General features: G+C 45.4%; 2 protein-coding genes across 3 annotated transcripts in view; both read left to right on the forward strand.

The window, feature by feature from the left end:
* Positions 1-5,448, forward strand: part of CCDC125 (coiled-coil domain containing 125) — a 37,017-nt gene extending 31,569 nt beyond the window's left edge. Inside the window, exons 11-12 of the mRNA XM_034774626.1 lie at positions 3,851-3,984; positions 4,131-5,448. Of these exons, the coding sequence (XP_034630517.1) occupies positions 3,851-3,984; positions 4,131-4,520 (524 nt within the window). The 3' untranslated portion in view covers positions 4,521-5,448. The remainder of the gene's footprint in view (positions 1-3,850; positions 3,985-4,130) is intronic.
* Positions 5,449-19,358: 13,910 nt separating this feature from the next.
* The window catches only part of ZFYVE16 (zinc finger FYVE-type containing 16), a 50,195-nt gene continuing 48,513 nt past the window's right edge, over positions 19,359-21,040 (forward strand). The window contains exon 1 of one of the 2 annotated variants that reach the window (XM_034773713.1): positions 19,359-19,529. The gene's annotated coding sequence lies outside the window, so the exon portion shown is untranslated. The remainder of the gene's footprint in view (positions 19,530-21,040) is intronic. The other variant, XM_034773712.1, reaches the window with a different exon arrangement.

Genomic DNA, 21,040 nt, shown 5'->3' on the forward strand with positions numbered 1-21,040 from the left:
CCAATCTCCTTCTAAGTCTGCAGTGTCAGAAGCTTCGCCTCCTTGACTCAGTACCATGGAGGTGAAGGACTCTTTCTCTGGTACTCGTGGGGCTGGGAGATCCTGGAGCACTTTGGAGAAGCACAGCTCCTTGGTACCATCTGGGAAGAACAGAGTGGCCCAGGACATACACTCCTATAGAACGGCATCATCTACAGCAGACTTAGCAGTGGTGTCTTCGCATTCTGGTCCATCAGTACCAGCAAAATCAAAGCATCAGACACCTTTGGCCCCAGCATCTATATGCTCCAGATCAACAGTACCCTCCACCTCAACTTCTGCATCATTACCAACCCACTTGCTACCCCAGGAATTCTGCTACTCCAGGGACTTGTTAGTGTTAGACAAGCTGGAGCCTCACTGCTCATGGATGCCAACTGAGTCTCAGTACTGAGACCCCAGTCCCCAGATTATCATTGCTACCTTGCAGGATTCCCCACCCTTTTCTACTGGGTCCCTCCTCCCCATTAAAGGACATTGAGGAGGATGAAGGAGACGTTCAGTTGGTCTACTTATCAGTGCAGAGTTCCCCTCGCATCATTACAGGACCCCATACTTTGACAAGGATTCCACAGCTTTAGTCAAAAACCTTCCAGTGTTTGAAACAGGCCCATCTAGCAGCTCTACCTTAGTGCATACTTTTTCTGAACATTATGCCTTGGTTCTTGCCATCAGTTCTGATGCAACACTTGGTTGTGCTCTACTGTCTTCTGTCTTGGACTTGATTCCAAAGCTCCCCATCCCCTGTGGGGATACCCCTTGGGAGTCACTGGAAGTGGAGCATCCATAGGGATACTACTTGAAGAAGAAGTTACTCCTAGCCCACGAAAGCTTATGCCCAAATAAATTTGTTAGTCTCTAAGGTGCCACAAGGACGCCTCGTTGTTTTTGCTGATACAGACTAACATGGCTACCACTCTGAAACCTGTCACCTTGTGGAGTAACTCTGTTTTTTTGAGCTGTCTCTCTCTATGGATGCTCTACTATCCACCCTCCTATCCCCTGCTTCAGACTGCTCTTTGTTGCACTGTCAGATAGAGAAGGAACCAGAGATGAAAGTAAGGCGGTAGAATCCGGGACAGCCATGCTGGACTGGACTGGACTGGCTTCTCGGCGGCAATTTAAAGGGCCCGGGGCTCCAGCTGCTTCGGGGAGCCCCGGACCCTTTAAAGCACCGCATGAGCCCCGCTGCCGGATCTCCGGCGGCGCTTTAAAGGGCCCGGGGCTCCCCGCAGCGGCCGGAGCCTCTGGCCCTTTAAAATCCCGGAGCCCTGGGGCTCCTGCAGCTGGGCTCGGGCGGGAATTTAAAGGGCCCGGTGCTCCTGCAACTGCAGGGAGCTGTGGGCCCTTTAAATCCCCGCCTGACCCTTGCCGCCCCGGGTTAGTGGCGGCAGGGCTCCTGCGGTGATTTAAAGGGCCCGGAGCCCCGTGGTAGCCAGAGCCCCGGGCCCTTTAATTCGCCCCTGAGCCCGGGGCTCCAAGCTGCCTCTGCAGCTGGTAGCTCTGGGGTGATTTAAAGGCCCTGGGGCTCCCAGCCACAGCCGGAGCCCCAGAACCTTTAAATCTTGAAAGGCCCCACCTCTTCTGGTTGAGGCCACACCCCTGCTCAGGACTCCGGCGTACTGGTAAGTCCTTTAAGTTACTTGCACCCCTGGAAGGAACTGAGGGAAATTTGCCTGTGCAGCCCTATATATCGTTGATGTGTGGCCTGTGGTTGTATAGAGGGCATGTGTGAGTCGAATGGACACTGCTAATGGAAAATCTCTGACCAATGGCTTGAGAGGCACCTGAAGTAACTGAAGTGGAGCACCCATAAGGACACAGATCTTGAAGAACCGCAGTTACTGCACAAGGTGAGTACTCTTTTCTTTTTAAGAAAAAACAACCAACAACTTTTATTTAGAATTGTAATGACCTTTTGTGAAAAGATTTATATTGTTAATAGGATTTATACAAGCGTATTGTTACAAATTTTAATTCTGGGCAAGATTTAATTTACAGTTTTAGTTGCGTGTTTTTTTTTTTTTTTTTTTTTTAATAAAAGAGAAAGATGTGTTGATAGTACTAATTTGTTTTATAGAAGTATTATGATTAGGGCTATGATTTTGTCATGGAGGTCATGTATTCCATGACTTCCAGAGACCTCCGTGACTTGAGCCCCCAGTGCCTCAGGACTGTAGGGTCCCCTGCCACCTCTGGCAGCTGGGAACTGCGGGAGCCCAAGCTCCCGGCCGCAGAGGGAGGCAGGGTTGCCCCGCAGGCAGCTCCCAGCCAGGGCGGAGGCAGGGGTGCCCAGAGCTCTGAGGCAATGGGGAGACCCCAAACGCCTGGCTGCTGCGGGCAGCAGGGCTCTCTGGAAGTCCCGGCTGCCACAGGCGCCCTGGAACACAGAGCCACCAGCGGTGGCATGGGGCTCAGAGCCTCCACAGGCGGCACGAAGCACTGAGCCTCCATGGGCAGCACAGAGCAGTGAGCCTCCGCGGAGGGCACAAAGCACTGAGCCTCCATGGGCAGCTGGGGTGCCCTGAACTTGGAGCCACCATGGGTGGTGGGCAGACCCTGTATCTCCAACCCAGGCCTCCCTGGGTGATGTGGGGAGCCTGCAGCTCCCCATTTTGTCATGCATATTTTTAGTAAAAGTCATAGATAGGTCACAGGCTTCCATGAATTTTTCTTTATTGCCCGTGACCTGTCCGTGACTTTTACTAAAAATATTCGTGACAGAATCTTAGCCTTAATTATGATGTATGATAAATTCACAAGGTAAGGGAATTACAACTTTGAATTAAGCACAGAAATGTGTGTTGAATATCCCCCACTCTCTAGGCAATTTGAGAAATATTACATAATATATAAACAAGTTTTAACTATTTTTAGAAAACATTCTTATTATCAATAATACTTGGCACTGGCCATCCACAGATCTCAAAGAGATCTGTAAAGGAGAGGAGTAAATATCATTATCCTTATTGTACACATAGGAAAACCAAGGTACAGAAAATATTAAGTGCTTTGTTCACAAATCCACGGCAGAGCTGGGAACAGAACCCACTTCCAGTCCCATGTGTTATCCACTGACCCACTGCTGCTATGGTTTGTGAAATCTGCTGGGTTTTTTTCTTTGTTTGCTAAAGAGGCCCCAGAATGTAATATTCTGACATGAGATATATTTTAGAAGCTTTCATGAAACTACTGATTATTCTGGTGTCTTTGTTCGCTAATTATATGTCCTGAGGCATCTTCAGCAAACATAAAGAGAACTTAAAACTTCCACACTCTTTTTATAGTGGGATATTAGCATATATTTCTAGACTTAACTCAGGATAGTTTATCCTTTGTTTATTTTAATCTTCATTGAAATTTAAATATATATATATAGATATAGATAGATATAGCAGTTTAAGACTTACAACTTTTTACATTTCTTCCACAAAACCTTTTTTAACTTAGCATATAGTGTCCCTTTTATAAAACAAAACAAGTAGGGATTGTTATAATAATACCTACCCTCTTATATTGAGTTTTTCATCAGTAGATCTCAGAGGACTTCACAGTCTTTATAGAAGAGCCAAAGTGTATTTCTCATGCAGTTCCAGGAGTTTCCATTTTGTTGACCCATGTTTGCAATCAAGACTATTTTATCATTGGTGTGAGCCAGCACAGCCTTGCATGCAAAACCATTTGCCATATTGTGTCCCATGAAAATCATCTATAATTTGGATTACTTTGTAAATGTATATTTTATCCCAAAGTCATACTAGTTTTCATGTCCTTTTTGTGTATTTCAAATGAAGTGTATTCCTTTTCTCAGGACTTGTGAAGTTGCAAGGGAACAAGAAAAATCTGGGACAAAAGTTGGCGGGCATGCTTATTTCTGATGCTGACTGCAGGAAAATGGAAGAATTGGATAATCCTCATGAAATCCTCAGGATGCTAATAGATTTGGTTAGTATCTTAAAAAAATCTTGAAAAAGCATATTGATCAAAGTTAGCTTTGTTCCCACTGAGCAAACAAATATTGTTGACTCGCATATGACGATGTTCTAAGGAATAGTTTATAAACTAGTTTTCTTTTTTTCTTTTTAATACAGCTGAATGATAAAGAAGAGGCTTTGGCTCATCAAAGAAAGGTTAGTTATATGCTGGCTCGTGCAATGGAGGGAAAAGAAGATGCATCAAAGCAGAGTAACAAAAACAATCTTTCAGGAGAAAACATTACTCTGAAGAACCATCAGGATACAGCTTCAGAATCTCAAGAGTCAACTGAGCCTGAATATTCATGTTGCCAAAATCTTGGCTCTCAGGACAACACTTTCTCAATTCTCAACACAAAAATATATCAAAAATCAGCAAGACCACTTAAAAAATCACATTCCTGGCCATCCAGGAATTTAAAAGAAAATTATGTGCAAGGGATAGATGAAACTACAGATATGAATTGTACATATCAAGAGCACTCAGAATTAAAAAATAACTTGTGATAGTGCCAAGGCACAAGTAAGCCTTGCAGGGCATGTCCTAGGCATCCCTAAATTTAAACTCTAATTCTGTAATAAAATTCCAGAAAATCTGGTTTATGAAAGAGGGGGACGGGGGGAGGGATAGCTCAGTGGTTTGAGCATTGGCCTGCTAAACCCAGGGTTGTGAATTTAATCCTTGAGGGGGCCACCTAGGGATCTGGGGCAAAATCAGTACTTGGTCCTGCTAGTGAAGGCAGGGGGCTGGATTCAATGACCTTTCAGGGTCCTTTCCAGCTCTAGGAGATAGGTATATCTCCATATAATTTATTTTAACTACTTTTCTAAAGAACATATTTCAATACTCGGGGTAAAAATGTTAAGATACTTATTTTTTTAATTATGTTGTACTGTATAATCCTTTTTAGACTTTGTAAACTGTCTGTTTACTGTCTGCTTCTGTGTGTGCCTGCTACTATGAAAAAAAGTCGGCCAAAAGCTTTTGGAAGGATTGGTGTATTAATTAATCAAGGTGGTTTGTTTTTGCTGTGGGGATGGTTTTGCCTTTTACCTGTTCTTTTCCTCTTACATCGGATAACCAAAATAAAGACTTAAAAAAACATTTGATTCTCTTCCAACTCTGCCGTGTGCTTAAAAAAAGGTATAAGAAATGTGTGGAAAACCAAGAGTCATGCTGTGTTGTATCTGTAGTTCATTAATTAACATTAGCAATGCTGGATGCATTTCAAAATCCTGTATGTAACACATAGCAGCAAAGACCATTCCAGATTAAGTCCCAACAAATAGCTTCGTGGTTTCAGTGTTTGTTTTGTTTTATTATTTAAATTATAATTATACCAGTGTTTTGATACACCTTATGATTAGGGCCCTACCAAATTCACAGTCTATTTTGTTCAATTTCATGGTCGTAGGATTTAAAAAATAATAAATTTCTTTATTTCAGCCATTTAAATCTGAAATTTCAGAGTGTTGTAATTGAAAGGATCTTGACCCAAAAAGGAGTTGTGGGAGGGATGCAAGGTTATTGTAGGGGGTTGTTGCGGTACTGCTGTCCTTACTTCTGTGCTGCTGCTGGCAGTGGCGCTGCCTTCGGAGCTGGGCAGCTGGAGAGCGGTGGCTGCTGGCCGGGAGCCCAGCTCTGAAGGCAGAGCCACTGCCAGCAGCAGCGCAGAAGTAAGGATGGCATGGTATGATATTGCCAACTTTACTTCTGCACTGCCGCCTGCCGAGCTGAGCCCTAGGGCAGCAGCCGCCACTCTCCAGCAACCCAGCTCTGAAGGCAGCAATGCAAAAGTAAGGGTGGCATGGTATGGTATTGCCACCCTTACTTCTGTACTGCTGCTGGTGGGGTGCCGCCTTCAGAGCTAGATACCTGGACAACAGCTGCCACTCTCCAGCTGCCCAGCTCTGAAGGCAGCACAGAAGTAAGGGTGACAATACTACAACCCCCCTAAAATAACCTTGTGACACCCCCCTACACAACTGACTCCCCCCTTGCAACTCCCTTTTGTGTCAGGACCCCCAATTTGAGAAACGCTGGTCTCCCCCGTGAAATCTGTATAGTATAGGGTAAAAGCACACAAAAGACCAGATTTCACATTCCGTGGTGTGTTTTTCATACCTATGAATTTGGTAGGGCCCTACTTATGATAAGGTATTAAGTTTCTGAGACTACACTTAAACATAATTTTTATCAGCTATTTGGACACAGTCCAAAAGTTGACCTACACTGAAAGTTTCTGGAAAGTAGCCTTTCAGTTCCAAGTTGGTTTTATCTCGTTCATTAAAAATATCTGTCACTCCATGGCTTTCTTTAATATTTGCAAGTACTTGTCGTTTCTTAAAACGTTTCTATTTAGCTGTATTTGCAGCAAGTAGTTATATGATAAACTCCATTTCTAGCTAGAACAGGCTGAATACCAGAAAAAATGTTGAGTATTTTTGATTGATATTGCTGCTATTATTAGAGTAAAATGTTTTCAATTAATATTATTTGACCAACTAAACGGTTCGGGAAAACAGCAGTTTGCAGACATATATGTTCATTGAATAGTATTTAACCATGTGTACGCAGATCAATTCTGATATAATTGAGGATGCTCATGTTCAAACAGGGAACTAGGAAAAAGAACAATATACTTTTTAAGGTTTCAGCTCTGTTAGCAATTCAGGAAATTTGGAACGATCAGTAGTTTCTGCTCAAGGGAAGCTAATGACTATATTGAGGGACTAAGGACAAAAGCCTTGTCTCATTGAAGTGTATGTGAATTTCGCTGTTAATTAGGTCACAGGCCCAAATCCTGCTCCCATCTACATTATGAAAGTGACTATTTTAAAGCATGATGATTTAATACAGCTGGGGACCAACTTGATAAAGACAAAGTCCAAAACAGGTTTGTTTTGTACTTTAGCCCGGTTATAACATTGCTCCTGTCCACAAAGACCAGGACCAAAGCAGAGTTGTAACATGGTGGTTCCCAAACACGTTTTAACACAGACAATTTCATAGTGCATATGGTCCCTAAGATACATTAGCAGAGCTATTAAATCTTTCAAATCACCTGCCCACACTATCCCTGGCTGATGCCAAGGCTCTTAGTCACTGTTTCGTGAGCACTGAATTTCCTTATAAATTAAAAGATTCTGGGCCCAATGCTATTTCCCTGGAAGTTGGTGGGGATTTCAACTAGTACAGTATAGCCCTGATCCCTCACTAGAGCTTCTAGGTGCTAGCATAATATGAATAATAAATGATGTAATTTAACCAGAGAGAATAATATTTTTGAAACCTAAACATATATTGAGATTTTATATAAATAAAATGCAAGCTAAAATATTTGTCCAATGTTTTACTACTATTGGACTGCTTGTACTTATATCCTCTTCAATTTTTATTTAGGAATACAAGTCTTTATATCTATGACTATACTAAGCAAAGGCTACTGTTTTTTTATTATAATTGTTAATAAAAAAAATTCAATAAACCCCAGTCACTTGAGAATGACATGGTTGTCAATGGGATCTATGAATTTAAGAAAAATATACCTTTGGGACTTTTTGAATGCACTGTGTACCTTGTCAGTTAATTTATGGCTGTATTTATCTTTACATTTTCAGTTCTACAGGAGCACTGTCTTAACTATATCTCCTAAATCAGGAAATCTTTAAGAAAAGTTTACTTGCTGAGTCAACATACAATTGGTGCTTTCTGGACAGATCAATGAGGACTTTATTTCTGCAAAATATCAATTGCATGTGAATGAAAATACTTTTATTAGTCCAAATGTGAAATGCACTATCCTTAAACAATGTTGTAGTTGTTCTTTACCCATCTTTTTTTCCTCTCTAAAATTATTTTAAATGCTGGCACAAACATTTCATGTATTGTATGATAATTATAACATTTACCAAAATAAATATATTGTTTTTAATTTGAGTATGAAATTCTGTATTATATCAGTCAGCATTGTAGTGATGCAGGCAATACATACATGTGTACATTAGATGGAGTCTTCATACAGTAGTGGCCTAACTTTACAAAGGTGCTTCTGTTGACAAGATTGGGTTGCTGAGCACCTCTGAAAAACAGACCATCAAACTTTTTTTTCTTGTATAGCAAGTTTATTAAATGCTTACATTTTTTCCTTAATTAGTCATTCTGTAGTGATTAAGGCTTTGTCTACACTGCCAATTGAACGACAAAAATGTTGTCGTTCACAGTTACTTAAAGAATCTCTCCCCCCCCCCCCCCCCCCCCCCCCCAAAGACCAAAGATTTGCTGTGGCAAGTGGCAGTGTAAATGGCTCATTGTTGGCAGGCGCGTTCTCCTGTCGACAACATGAACCCCACTCGTAGGGTGTGGAAGTATTTTGTTGGCAAAAGTGCCGACAAACAGCATTTAACTACCTGACTTTTAGCGACACGCCATGTCGCTAAAAGCTGTGTAGTGTAGACAAAGCCTTAGTTTGACATATTATGTTCACTATTTATTTATTTTCTAGGTTTATAAAAATATCCCTAAAAAAGTTGCTTTCAGGTGCATATGTTTAAAAAAAAAAAAATCACACACTCCATAATATCATCCACTAATGAGAATGCACTAGCGATACCTATTATGAGAATTTGTTTGCTTCCCCCTCCCTCCTGCTTCCGCAAGAAATAATGTTCAGAGGCAGAGGTGACTTGAACTCCTAGCAGAGCTAGCCCAGTGTGTCCAACAACAAATTAAAATGTAAATTTACAGTCCCTTGAGATAAGTGGGGGACATTTATTTGTTTCAGGCTGGCTGGTGATACAGTACTGCATCAGTCTACACTTAATTCACATTTTGAAAGTTATCCTCATAATAAAGCCTAAGCAGGGCTTAAATTCAGCCCGTGCTGTCTGAAGCAGAGATCTGGTAAATATTTTCAGCCCCCCTGGAGGTTTTTAAAGCACGGGGGAATGATGGGGGAAGGGAGTTGTAGAAAATACTCTGAGTATTTAAGCCCTGAGCCTAAGTACTTTTTCGAAGAGTCATGTAGGTGTTGGATCACAATTCTGAAGCAAGGAGTGACATCAGCAGCTAATTGTGTGGCCAAGGAATCTGAATACATGGAGTTCTGCCATTTATCTGAAGGGGGAAAAAAAAGGCAAAAGTGTAAAATAAATAGACAAAACATCTATTTCTCAATCTCTGAATGTGATCACCTTACATGAGAGAATGACAAAAGGCAGAAGCTATGGCACATTGTGGTGTCCTAAGTCTCGCCCTTGATGGAATGAAGGGCTAACAGCACAAATTTTTCCCTTTCAGACACCATCTGCTGGACTATATGACAGGACAATAAAAAGAAAAATGCCAGCTTCCATCAGGAATAGCTCAGTTCACTTTTGGCCTCCAGCTCCACCACAGAAGTGGGAGGAAAGCACCTCAAAGGTTTTTCATGGCCTTTTTTATTTCTGCATGGAGAGGTTGGGACAGCAATTTCAATGGGTCTTGGGCACTAGTGTTTGCTGTGCATGACGTTTTCATTCATCCTTCTGTGCTCTTTGCACCCTCCTTTTGTCTGTTTCTTCCACTTTTGCATCTTTTCATTATCTAAGACTCTAAGCTCTCTGGGATAGGGACTAAAGCTGGGTGAAATGTTTTGTCTGAAACTCTTTTTAAACAAAGAAGGCAGATTTGGGTCAACCAAAACATTTTGCAAATTTGTGTCAATTTCAGCAAATTGTTTCAGTCCAAGTTAGAAAATAAATAAGTATCAGAAATATCTAAACGAACAGTTTTGACACTTCTGAAATATCTTGTTTTGATTTTTCAGGCTGGGTTCACAAGGAGACTTAGGCACCAGAACTGTTTGCAGTGACACTGCCCCTTCTTATAATGTTCAGCTCAGGCATTCATCTTACATTTGAGCAATGCAGGGACTTGAACCCAGTTTTCCCCAGTGTTTGGTGAGTACTTGACCTACCAAGCTATAAGCTAGTCTGTTGGGGGATCTGTCTCAATCTCTCAACAACCTGTTCCATTTGTACACACAAATAGTGCAGGGGGGACTGGAATCTGGGTGTGTCATCCCTCTGAGATGAGTGCCCTAGATATTGACCTAAAGTGTCACTCCTTCTCTGGACTAATGACTATTCAAATATACCCTGTACCCTTGTGGTTAGGCTATTCAACCTAGCATGTGGGAGATGCAAGGTTTTAATTTCTGCTCTGGAATAGGGACTTGAAGCCACCTCTCCCTCCTTCTAGTTGAGTGCCCTAGTAGCTGGCTAAATGACATTTTTCCACCTTCTGAATCACAAAATACTGTTGTTTCAGTTCCATCCAAACCAAAATTCTGATGTTTTTGGACCTGCCAGTGAAAAATCAGTTATTTGATCAGCTCTAGTAGGGACAGTCTTACTGAAGTGTTTATAAAGCCTCTAATGCAATGGCCAATGATAGGCTCCATCCCTGCACACACACCCTTGTGGCAATTTCTGTCTTTGCAGGCCATTTGCCCTCTTTTCCCTCTTGGGTCTTGCAGTGATTTCCTATCAAACCAGAGTTCTTAGACAAATATTCTCCCTCTCTGGGGCTTATTGTGTCCCTCTGCTTCCCTTATCAAATTTCTACAATTCCTAATTTCTGATTTATATTCATTACTATCAATTTCCCCCTTCTTCCATTTGTTATGTATTATTTTTTATAGCTTCTTTCACTTCCCCTCTATACCAGGTCCAGTTTCTTTTTAACCAGTATGGCCTCCTTGAGTGTGGGATCGTTTTTGTTTGTTTGTTTGTTTTTGTTTTAGCATCTAGGAAGGTGTTCTTAAATGATTCCCAATTATCCTTCACATTTTTCTGATTAAATTCTTCCTCCCAGCTGATTTGGCTCATAGTTGTTTTCAGCTTTGAGAAATGGGATGCTTATAAAGTTCCATGGAGATCAAAAGTACTATATAAATCATAATGGCATTGTTTGTAAGCAGTAAAAAGTATCTGTGACCTTGAAGCATTGTAAAGTAGATCTTGCAACAAATACTAAATGTACCAATCTTAGCTCCACAAGAGCGTAGGCTGCAAGCAGACGGCATGCTGAGTGGTGCCTTCTGCTAAAGGGCCTGAAAAATAAGAGATTATGTTCAGATGCTTTGACAAAAATCAGTCTAATAGTTGTAGAATATTCTTTTGGTAAGGTCTGGTTATGATAGCTAAAATATAAATGATAATTCTTGTGTGGGGAGAAGAGATGGTAGCATTCAGATGCAGAGTCTTACAACTTAAGGTCACAATCTCAAGTGTGGAACAGGGCCATTATGAATGAAAGGTGTTAAGGTGACTGACTGGAGTGCAGGTGTGTGTGTGTGTCAGTAGTGACTCTGGTCTCTGATTAAGTTACTATTAGCCAAATTACTACTTTTTAAAAGCTTCATAATTGACACTGTTACCAACTATCAATTTAAGTTAGCCTTTCCCCTGAAAAAAATATCCTTATTTCATGCGGTGTTTGCTTCAAAATAGGATTAAGACAGAGTGGTACAAGGAAGCTAGTGATGTAAGGTTACCTGTACAACCTTAATTAATCCTCCTTGTGTGTATACATTATGATAGTCTTTAATTCCGTGATCACGTCTTATTTTTTCTATAGGACCTTTGACTTGTTCGGTGCACAGAATGGATAGTACTCACAGGAAATTCCAATATCTGTTACAGTGAGCACCATGGAAAAGCCCATGAGGAAATTAATAATTCTAACGGATATGGGAATATCCTGCAATGTCTTTGGAAAATCTCATTGCACTAAATGTATGTATTATTATGTGCTGGGATTGTATGTAACCTCTCTAGGGGAGAGATGTGATGTGAGACCTGGGAGTTCAAAATATTATATTGAAAATGTGCCAGACAAGTATGGATTTATGGGATAATAAGTGTGAAGTGGATCTCCTGGGGAATCCCTAGGGAGAGGTGAACGCAAATTACCCAGCTCCAGTTATGCAAACACCCAGCCTTTGAAGCTACTGAGTGAGGAGAGGGTCTTTGTCTGGTGATTACCTGTTACACAAGGCCAAGATCAAAGCTATATCAAGAAACAGGTTATGTCTTTGTTCTGCTCTGGATCTAAGACAGAGATATATTTGTAACACAGAGGAAACCCAATTGTGGGTTTTGAAGGATTAAAACCTACCAGCACAGGCGCTGACTTTCCAAAGTGCTGAGGAGGTGCTCGACCCCTGGCTCTGCCTGAGGCCTTGCCCCCACTCCACTCCTTCCCCCAAAGCCCCATCCTTGCCCCGCCTCTTCCTACCCAGTTCCGCCCCCTTCCCCAAGCACGCTGTGTCCTTGCTCTTTTCCTCCTCCCCCTCAGAGCCTCCTGCGTGCCGCAAAACAGCTGATTATGGCAGGTGGGAGGTGTGGGGAGGAAGGGGAAGGCGCTGATCTGCAGGGCCTGCCGGCGGGCAGGAAGCACTGGGAGGTGGAGGGGCAGTTGATGGGAGGCTGCTGGTGGGTGCTCAGCATCCACCATTTTTTCCCCATGGGTGCTCCAGCCCCGGAGCAACCATGCCTACCAGAACCCTAGGTTGGAGCTGAGGGTGACCTCTGGCAAGCTTTTTAACATGTATGTAAGAACTTTGATTGTTTTAATATGTTTTCTCTGTAAGGCTTTTACCATAAGAATAAACACACTTACTTAGAAGGAGCTGTGTGGTAACTTATAATTGCAGGCAATACACTGGTCACAGCCTTTGGAGAGGAAGCACAGCTTGCTGGGGATATCATATGGTAAGGCAGGCAACTGTGCAGCCCTAAAATCCCTGGTCAGGATGTAGGGAGATGTGGGTCTCCACCCAGAAGAGGTGGACCCAGAAACCTTTAAGTGGGTGCCCTTCAGAGACTATAGTGGGAGAAATCCAGGTGCAGTTGCTCTGAAACTGTGACATTCATCACTATAGTATCTGAGTGTTTCATAAACATTAATTATTTTTCTTAATAACACTCCTTTGAGGTGACAGGCTATTATTATTCTACTTTACAAATAAGTATCTGAGGCAAGAAGAGATTAAGATCCAAAGTGTCCACTTATTTTGGGTGCCAAATTTGAGTCACTTAGTGCCTGATTTTTCATGTAGCATTGATATAAGCAGAGCACAACTCCTGTTGACTTCAATTGCAGCTGTAAATAGAGAAGAACGGTGAGAGTTAGGAATCTTGGGTTCCATGGCCGATTCTGGATGGCAGCGTGCCCTTGTGTTCACAGACTTTTTGCCTCTGTCCCTCCAGTCAACCGTTGTCCCAGGTTTGTCCATCCCTCTTGTTTCCCTCACCCTCACCCTAGTCTCCTCCACATGCTGGCTAAGGCCTAGTCCTAGTCTCCTCATCCAGCCAATCCTAATCTCCACCCTCCCCTCTCCTCATCACCATCATCCAAGGATAGGGATAGTATGTGATCATGTAATTCAGAGGTTCTCAAACTGTGGTCTGCGAGCTCCATTCAGGTGGTCCGTGGATATTTCCCTCTAAGAATCATAGAATCATAGAATATCAGAGTTGGACGGGACCTCAAGAGGTCATCTAGTCCAACCCCCTGCTCAAAGCAGGACCAATTCCCAGCTAAATCATCCCAGCCAGGGCTTTGTCAAGCCGGGCCTTAAAAACCTCCAAGGAAGGAGACTCCACCACCTCCCTAGGTAACGCATTCCAGTGTTTCACCACCCTCCTAGTGAAATAGTTTTTCCTGATATCCAACCTGGACCTCCCCACTGCAACTTGAGACCATTCCTCCTTGTTCTGTCATCTGCCACCACTGAGAACAGCCGAGCTCCATCCTCTTTGGAACCCCCCTTCAGGTAGTTGAAGGCTGCTATCAAATCCCCCCTCATTCTTCTCTTCTGGAGACTAAACAATCCCAGTTCCCTCAGCCTCTCCTCATAAGTCATGTGCTCCAGACCCCTAATCATTTTTGTTGCCCTCCGCTGGACTCTTTCCAATTTTTCCACATCCTTCTTGTAGTGTGGGGCCCAAAACTGGACACAGTATTCCAGATGAGGCCTCACCAATGTCGAATAAAGGGGAACGATCACGTTCCTCGATCTGCTGGCAATGCCCCTACTTTTACAGCCCAAAATGCCGTTAGCCTTCTTGGCAACAAGAGCACACTGTTGACTCATATCCAGCTTCTAGTCCACTGTGACCCCTAGGTCCTTTTCTGCAGAACTGCTACCTAGCCATTCGGTCCCTAGTCTGTAGCAGTGCATGGGATTCTTCCGTCCTAAGTGCAGGACTCTGCACTTGTCCTTGTTGAACCTCATCAGGTTTTTTTCGGCCCAATCCTCTAATTTGTCTAGGTTCCTCTGTATCCGATCCCTACCCTCCAGTGTATCTACCACGCCTCCTAGTTTAGTGTCATCTGCAAACTTGCTGAGAGTGCAGTCCACACCATCCTCCAGATCATTAATAAAGATATTAAACAAAACCGGCCCCAGGACCGACCCTTGGGGCACTCCATTTGAAGCCGGCTGCCAACTAGACATGGAGCCATTGATCACTACCCGTTGAGCCCGACGATCTAGCCAGCTTTCTATCCACCTTACAGTCCATTCATCCAGCCCATACTTCTTTAACTTGGCGGCAAGAATACTGTGGGAGACAGTATCAAAAGCTTTGCTAAAGTCAAGGACTAACACATCCACTGCTTTCCCCTCATCCACAGAGCCAGTTATCTCATCATAGAAGGCAATTAGGTTAGTCAGGCACGACTTCCCTTTCGTGAATCCATGCTGACTGTTCCTGATCACTTTCCTCTCCTCTAAATGTTTCATAATTGATTCCCTGAGGACCTGCTCCATGATTTTTCCAGGGACTGAGGTGAGGCTGACTGGCCTGTAGTTCCCCGGATCCTCCTCCTTCCCTTTTTTAAAGATGGGCACTACATTAGCCTTTTTCCAGTCATCTGGGACCTCCCCCGATCGCCATGAGTTTTCAAAAATAATGGCTAATGGCTCTGCAATCTCACCCGCCAACTCCTTTAGCACCCTCGGATGCAGCGCATCCGGCCATGGACTTGTGCACGTCCAGTTTTTCTAAATAGTCCCGAACCACTTCTTTCTCCATAGAGGGTTGGTCACCTTCTCCCCATGCTGTACTGCCCAGTGCAGCAATCTGGGAGCTGACCTTGTGCGTGAAGACAGAGGCAAAAAAATCATTGAGTACATTAGCTTTTTCCACATCCTCGGTCACTAGGTTGCCTCCCTCATTCAGTAAGGGGCCCACGCTTTCCTTGATTTTCTTCTTGTTGCTAACATACCTGAAGAAACTCTTCTTGTTACTCTTAACATCTCTTGCTAACTGCAACTTCAAGTGTGATTTGGCCTTCCTGATTTCACTCCTGCACGCCTGAGCAATATTTTTATACTTCTCCCTGGTCATTTGTCCAATCTTTCACTTCTTATAAGCTTCTTTTTTGCGTTTAAGATCAGCAAGGATTTCACTGTTTAGCCAAGCTGGTAGCCTGCCATATTTACTATTCTTTCTACACATCGGGATGGTTTGTTCCTGCAACCTCAATAAGGATTCTTTAAAATACAGCCAGCTCTCCTGGACCCCTTTGCCCTTCATGTTATTCTCCCAGGGGATCCTGCCCATCTGTTCCCTGAGGGAGTCAAAGTCTGCTTTTCTGAAGTCCAGGGTCCGTATTCTGCTGCTCTCCTTTCTTCCTTGTATCAGGATCTTGAACTCGACCATCTCATGGTCACTACCTCCCAGGTTCCCATCCACTTTTGCTTCCCCTACTAGTTCTTCCCTGTTTGTGAGCAGCAGGTCAAGAAAAGCTTTGCCCCTAGTTGGTTCCTCCAGCACTTGCACCAGGAAATTGTCCCCTACACTTTCCAAAAATTTCCTGGATTGCCTGTGCACCGCTGTATTGCTCTCCCAGCAGATATCAGGGTGATTAAAGTCTCCCATGAGAACCAGGGCCTGCGATCTAGCAACTTCTGCTAGTTGCCAGAAGAAAGCCTCGTCCACCTCATCCCCCTGGTCCGGTGGTCTATAGCAGACTCCAACCACGACATCACCCTTGTTGCTCACACTTCTCAACTTTATCCAGAAACTCTCAGGTTTTTCTGCAGTTTCATACCGGAGCTCTGAGCAGTCATACTCCTATCTTACATACAACGCAACTCCCCCACCTTTTCTGCCCTGCCTGTCCTTCCTGAACAGTTTATATCCATCCATGACAGTACTCCAGTCATGTGAGTTATCCCACCAAGTCTCTGTTATTCCAATCACATCATAGTTCCTTGACTGTGCGAGGACTTCCAGTTCTCCCTGCTTGTTGCCTAGGCTTCTTGCATTTGTGTATAGGCACTTAAGATAACTCAACAATCGTCCCTCTTTCTCAGCATGAGACAGGAGTCCTCCCCTCTTGCGCTCTCCTGCTTGTGCTTCCTCCCAAGATCCCATTTCCCCACTTACCTCAGGGCTTTGGTCTCCTTCCCCCGGTGAACCTAGTTTAAAACCCTCCTCACTAGGTTAGCCAGCTGGCTGGCGAAGATGCTTTTCCCTCTTTTCGTTACGTGGAGCCCGTCTCTGCCCTAGCACTCCTTCTTCTTGGAACACCATCCCATGGTCGAAGAATCCAAAGCCTTCTCTTCGACACCACCTGCGTAGCCATTCGTTGACTTCCACGATTCGACGGTGCACGCCTGGGTGACACCACACAAGAGAATGAAGGGCCACCCACCTAATTAGTGGAGCCGTGCAGGCGTGGCTCCACTAATTAGGTGCCTGGACCGTGGGGAAGATACACTTGTAAGGTGAGGTGGTGGCCTTGGGGGGGGAATAAGGGGCAGTGGGGTGAGAAGAGGGGGTGGAGGAAATTTGGGATGTACAGGGCTGCGGCAGCCAGAGAAAGCGGTGACTTTCCCCAGCTCCAGGGCTGTTGCTGCCAGGGAGAGACAGCCCTCCTTCCCAGCCTCAGCTCTGTGGCTGCTATGGTGTAGGAGAGAGGGAGAGACTCCCCTCCTTCCCAGCCCCAGCTCAGGGGCTGCTGCAGCAGGGCAGAGAGGGCACATCCATCGCATTAGAAAGGTAAGACTACTGATATTAAAATAGGAGTTGTGTGCTTTTATTTGTAGAACAAAAAAATGTTAATTATTATAAAAAAATTTATATAGTGCTTTTATACAAAGCGCTTTACAATAGTTAGCTAATGATACAAACAACATTTGGAAAGATCATTAAGTGGTCTGCTGAGACCCAGCAATTTTCAAGTGGTCCATGAAAAAAAAGTTTGAGGACCACTGAATTGAAGCCTGTATCATAAGGCATTCACATAGGGTTGCCAGGTGTCCAGTTTTCAACCGAATGTCTGATTGAAAAGGGGTTGTAGTGGCTTGGCTCAGCACTGCTGCCTGGGCAGTTAAAAGTCCTATCTCATAGAGCTGGAAGGGACCTTGAAAGGTCATTGAGTCCAGCCCCCAGAACCAAGTACTGATTTTGCCCCAGATCCCTAAGTGGCACCTTCAAGGATTGAGCTCACAACCCTGGGTTTAGCAGGCCAATGCTCAAACCACTGAGCTATCCCTCCCCCCTTCTGGTCTGTGGTGCTGCAGAGCTACGGCAGACTAGTCCCTATCTGTCCTGGCACTGCGCTGTGCCCTGGAAGTGGCCAGCAAGTCTGGCTCCTTGGTTGCGGGGAGGGGCGGGGGGCTCCACGTGCTGCCCCCACCCCAAGCACTGGCTTCACACTCCCATTGGCTGGGAGCCACGCCAATGGGAGCTGGGGGGCAGTGCCAGTGGGCAAGAACAGCGTGTGGAGCCTCCTGCTGCCCCATCCCCCCCGCTGAAGAGCTGGACCTGCCCCTGGGGCAGAGTACGGAACCAGGACAGGCAGGAAGCCTGCCTTAAACTTGCTGCACTGCTGACCAAGAGCCGCCCGAGGTAAGCCTGTGCCCAAACCCGGAGCCCCCTCCTGCATCCAAAACCCAGAGCCTGTAACCCCTCCTACACTTCAACCTCCTGCCTCAATCTGCAGCCCCCTCCTGCATTCTGAATCCCTCAGCCCTACCCCCAGCCTGGACCTCAAACCCCTCATCCTCAGAGCCTGCACCCCAGCCCAGAGCCTGTACTCCCTCCCACCCATAGGCACCAACTTTTCCTGGCACCAGTGGGTGCTCGACCCCCCCCCCCCCAGCCCCACACCTTCCCCAAAGATCCCACCCCAACTCTGCTCCCTCCCTGCCCCTTTTGGACCCATTCCCCAAATTCCTGCCCTGGCCCCACCTCTTCCCCAAGTGTGCCAAGTTCGCCCTCTTCCCCCTCCCTCCCAGCACTTGCTGCCGTGAAACAGCTGTTTTGCGGCGCAAGCGCTGAGAACTAGGGCGAGAAGCAGCGAAGGGGCGCTCAGGGGAGGAGGCAGAGGCAAGCTGGGGCGGTGCGGGGAGCTGCCAGTGGGTGCAGAGCATGCACCATTTTTCCCCCCTGGGTGCTCCAGCCCTGGAGCACCCACAGAGTCGGCGCCTATGCTCCCACACACCAACCCCCGGCCTCAACCCGCAGCCCCCTCCCACATTTCAAATCCCTTGACCCCACCCCTAACTCCTTCCTGCATCCCAACTCCCTCACCCCCAGCCCAGAGCCTGCACCCTCAGCTGGAGCCCTCACCCCCTCCTGCACTGCAACCCCCTGCCCCAGCCCAGTGAAAGTGAGTGAGGATGGGGGAGAGCAGTGAGCGGGGATGAGGCCTCCAGGGAAGGGGCGGGGCTAGGGTGTTTGGTTTTGTGCCATTAGAAAGTTGGCAACCTTATATTCACATGAAGGTAACAAAATAAGGGTGCACAGACAACCTTAATTCTGGCAATTCCTAACATCTGACTGCTTTGTTTTTGCAACCTGAATAGTCCTTTAACATAGGTTTTGGTGCATAATTTATACTAAAATTGTTGAATCTAAGGAGGTGGGACAAGAACTGAGGGCTTCTTTTCACACAAAACTTGCACTGATATTTTGCCCACTGAAGTAGCGAAACCGGTGCTGACTGCAGTTTGGACATACTGAAATCGGTTTGAATGTGTGTGTCACTAAACAGATTAATGCATTTTAACTAAACGGGTGTGAGATCTGTGCGGGGACCCGCCTGGCGTCAGCTACCAGCCAGCAGCAAATTTGGACCTGAAGGATAATTTTGCTCATTGATTCCAGCCGTTCAGCTTCCCGGCTCTGCAGCGCCTCCTGGGCCCTGGGGGCGGGGTGGGGCTGGATCTCTGGACGCCGCCTTGCACCATGCAGCAGGAGGCTCTCGAGAAACTCACCCCCGGTAGCCAAGACGCCCCACAAGAGGGAAGTGGATGATTCTGCGCAGGCGCAGAAAGGAATTTCCAAGGAATGGCCGCAGCCTCTGTCGGGCCAAGGAGAACTAGGCTCTGCGCATGCGCGGAGGAACCTGCGCGAGTCCCGTGAAAACGCAAACAAGCGGCGAAGCGGTGGTGGCTGTCGCTCTGTGCGGGGCCGCCGTCCCGGAGCCAGTGGGGGAGGGGCGCCTATGAGGTGAGCGAGGGGGCCCCGGAGGGGGCATGGTTTAGGCTCCTAGGGGGGACACACGAGGTGGGATCCGGCCCCTTGCCCTGAGGCGCGGCGAAGAAGCCCATCACGGAGTCTCGCCGCGTCCGTGGGGCCGGGCAGCCTCTTCGGGGCGGCGGGGTCAGTGCCCCCCCCCAGCAGAGTGAGGAGGCGGGAGTTCGGCCCCCCTTCCGCTCGGGATGAGGAGGGTATTGCGGGGGCAGGGTTAGTTCCTGGTGTGAGCGGGGTATGGGGGAGGGTGGTTTATTTTCCCCCTCTCCCGTGATGAGGGGTCCCTGGAATCTGGTGGTGGAGGATTTGGGGGCGAGGCTCTTCGCAAACCACTGTGCTTCTATTGTTGGACTTTCAAAAGGCTCTGGAAAGCTGTCCCAGTTGGTGAGCGCCCCTGGGATTCATTGTCCCTCTCTGGTGTGTGTTAAACAGCCGCTTTCCATTCCCAAGCCCTCCCACCCTGCCCCACAGCTCTTCCTTCCTCCTTTGTGGAGACTCTTGAATGTTCCCAGTACAGGGAGACCCCTGACTGCTGTGGGATCACAGTATAATGTTTCCTGCTCTTTCTTCTTTCTGTCCCCTCTGAGTCTCAGCTGGCTTCTTTTTCATACCGTATTTAGAAACTAACTTTCTGTCGAGTGGGGGTGTAAAATGAGTGATCTCTGAACATATTTAACTTCTTTGGCTGTTCCCATTTCAAACTGAAAGCCTTTTGCAGAGCATGAATAGTTTCTTCTAGTCTCTGCCACCGTATTTCTTATAGTTTAGTAACAAAGACTTATGAGTAGTCCTGGAAATCATTATCTGTATAGCTTGCTAGATGTGCAAGGTATTTTATGAATTGGAAAGAGAAATTTTAGAAATGTAGAAAGAAACTTTCGGCCATAAGGAATTTACTATCTAATCTAGGCAGATATGATGTAAATGATTACAACCTTTGAAAATCTGTGGGTGGGGTGGAGTAAAATGGGTTGACAAACCTAACACCACCCTTAAATATTGGCAACTGGTACTTTGTTTGCAAATTGTTATTGTGGAGACCAGCTATTTTTTTTAGACATCTTTAACTTGGATTGAAGCAATTTGCACTCCACAGGCACTGTATAATAGGTGATTACTCTCAAGAAGTCAGGTTATTGAATTGTGCCAACTGCCATACCATAAAAAGCAGAAAATTATTTTCAGTTGCTTTATTGGAGAAGTATAAACTGATGTTTTGCTTTATTTTGATTGATTTGCTCAAAATAGACTACTGCAGAGGTAGGCAATCTATGGCACGCATGCCGAACGTGGCATGCAAGCTGATCTTCAGTGGCACTCACACTACCCGGGTCCTGGCCACCGGTCCGGGGGGCTCTGCATTTAAATTTAATTTTAAATGAGGCTCCTTAAACATTTTAAAAACCTTATTTACTTTACATACAACAATAGTTTAGTTATATATTATAGACTTATAGAAAGAGACTTTCTAAAAACGTTAGTGTATT

Source organism: Trachemys scripta, chromosome 6, assembly GCF_013100865.1.
Source record: "Trachemys scripta elegans isolate TJP31775 chromosome 6, CAS_Tse_1.0, whole genome shotgun sequence".
Classification (NCBI taxonomy): domain Eukaryota; kingdom Metazoa; phylum Chordata; order Testudines; family Emydidae; genus Trachemys; species Trachemys scripta.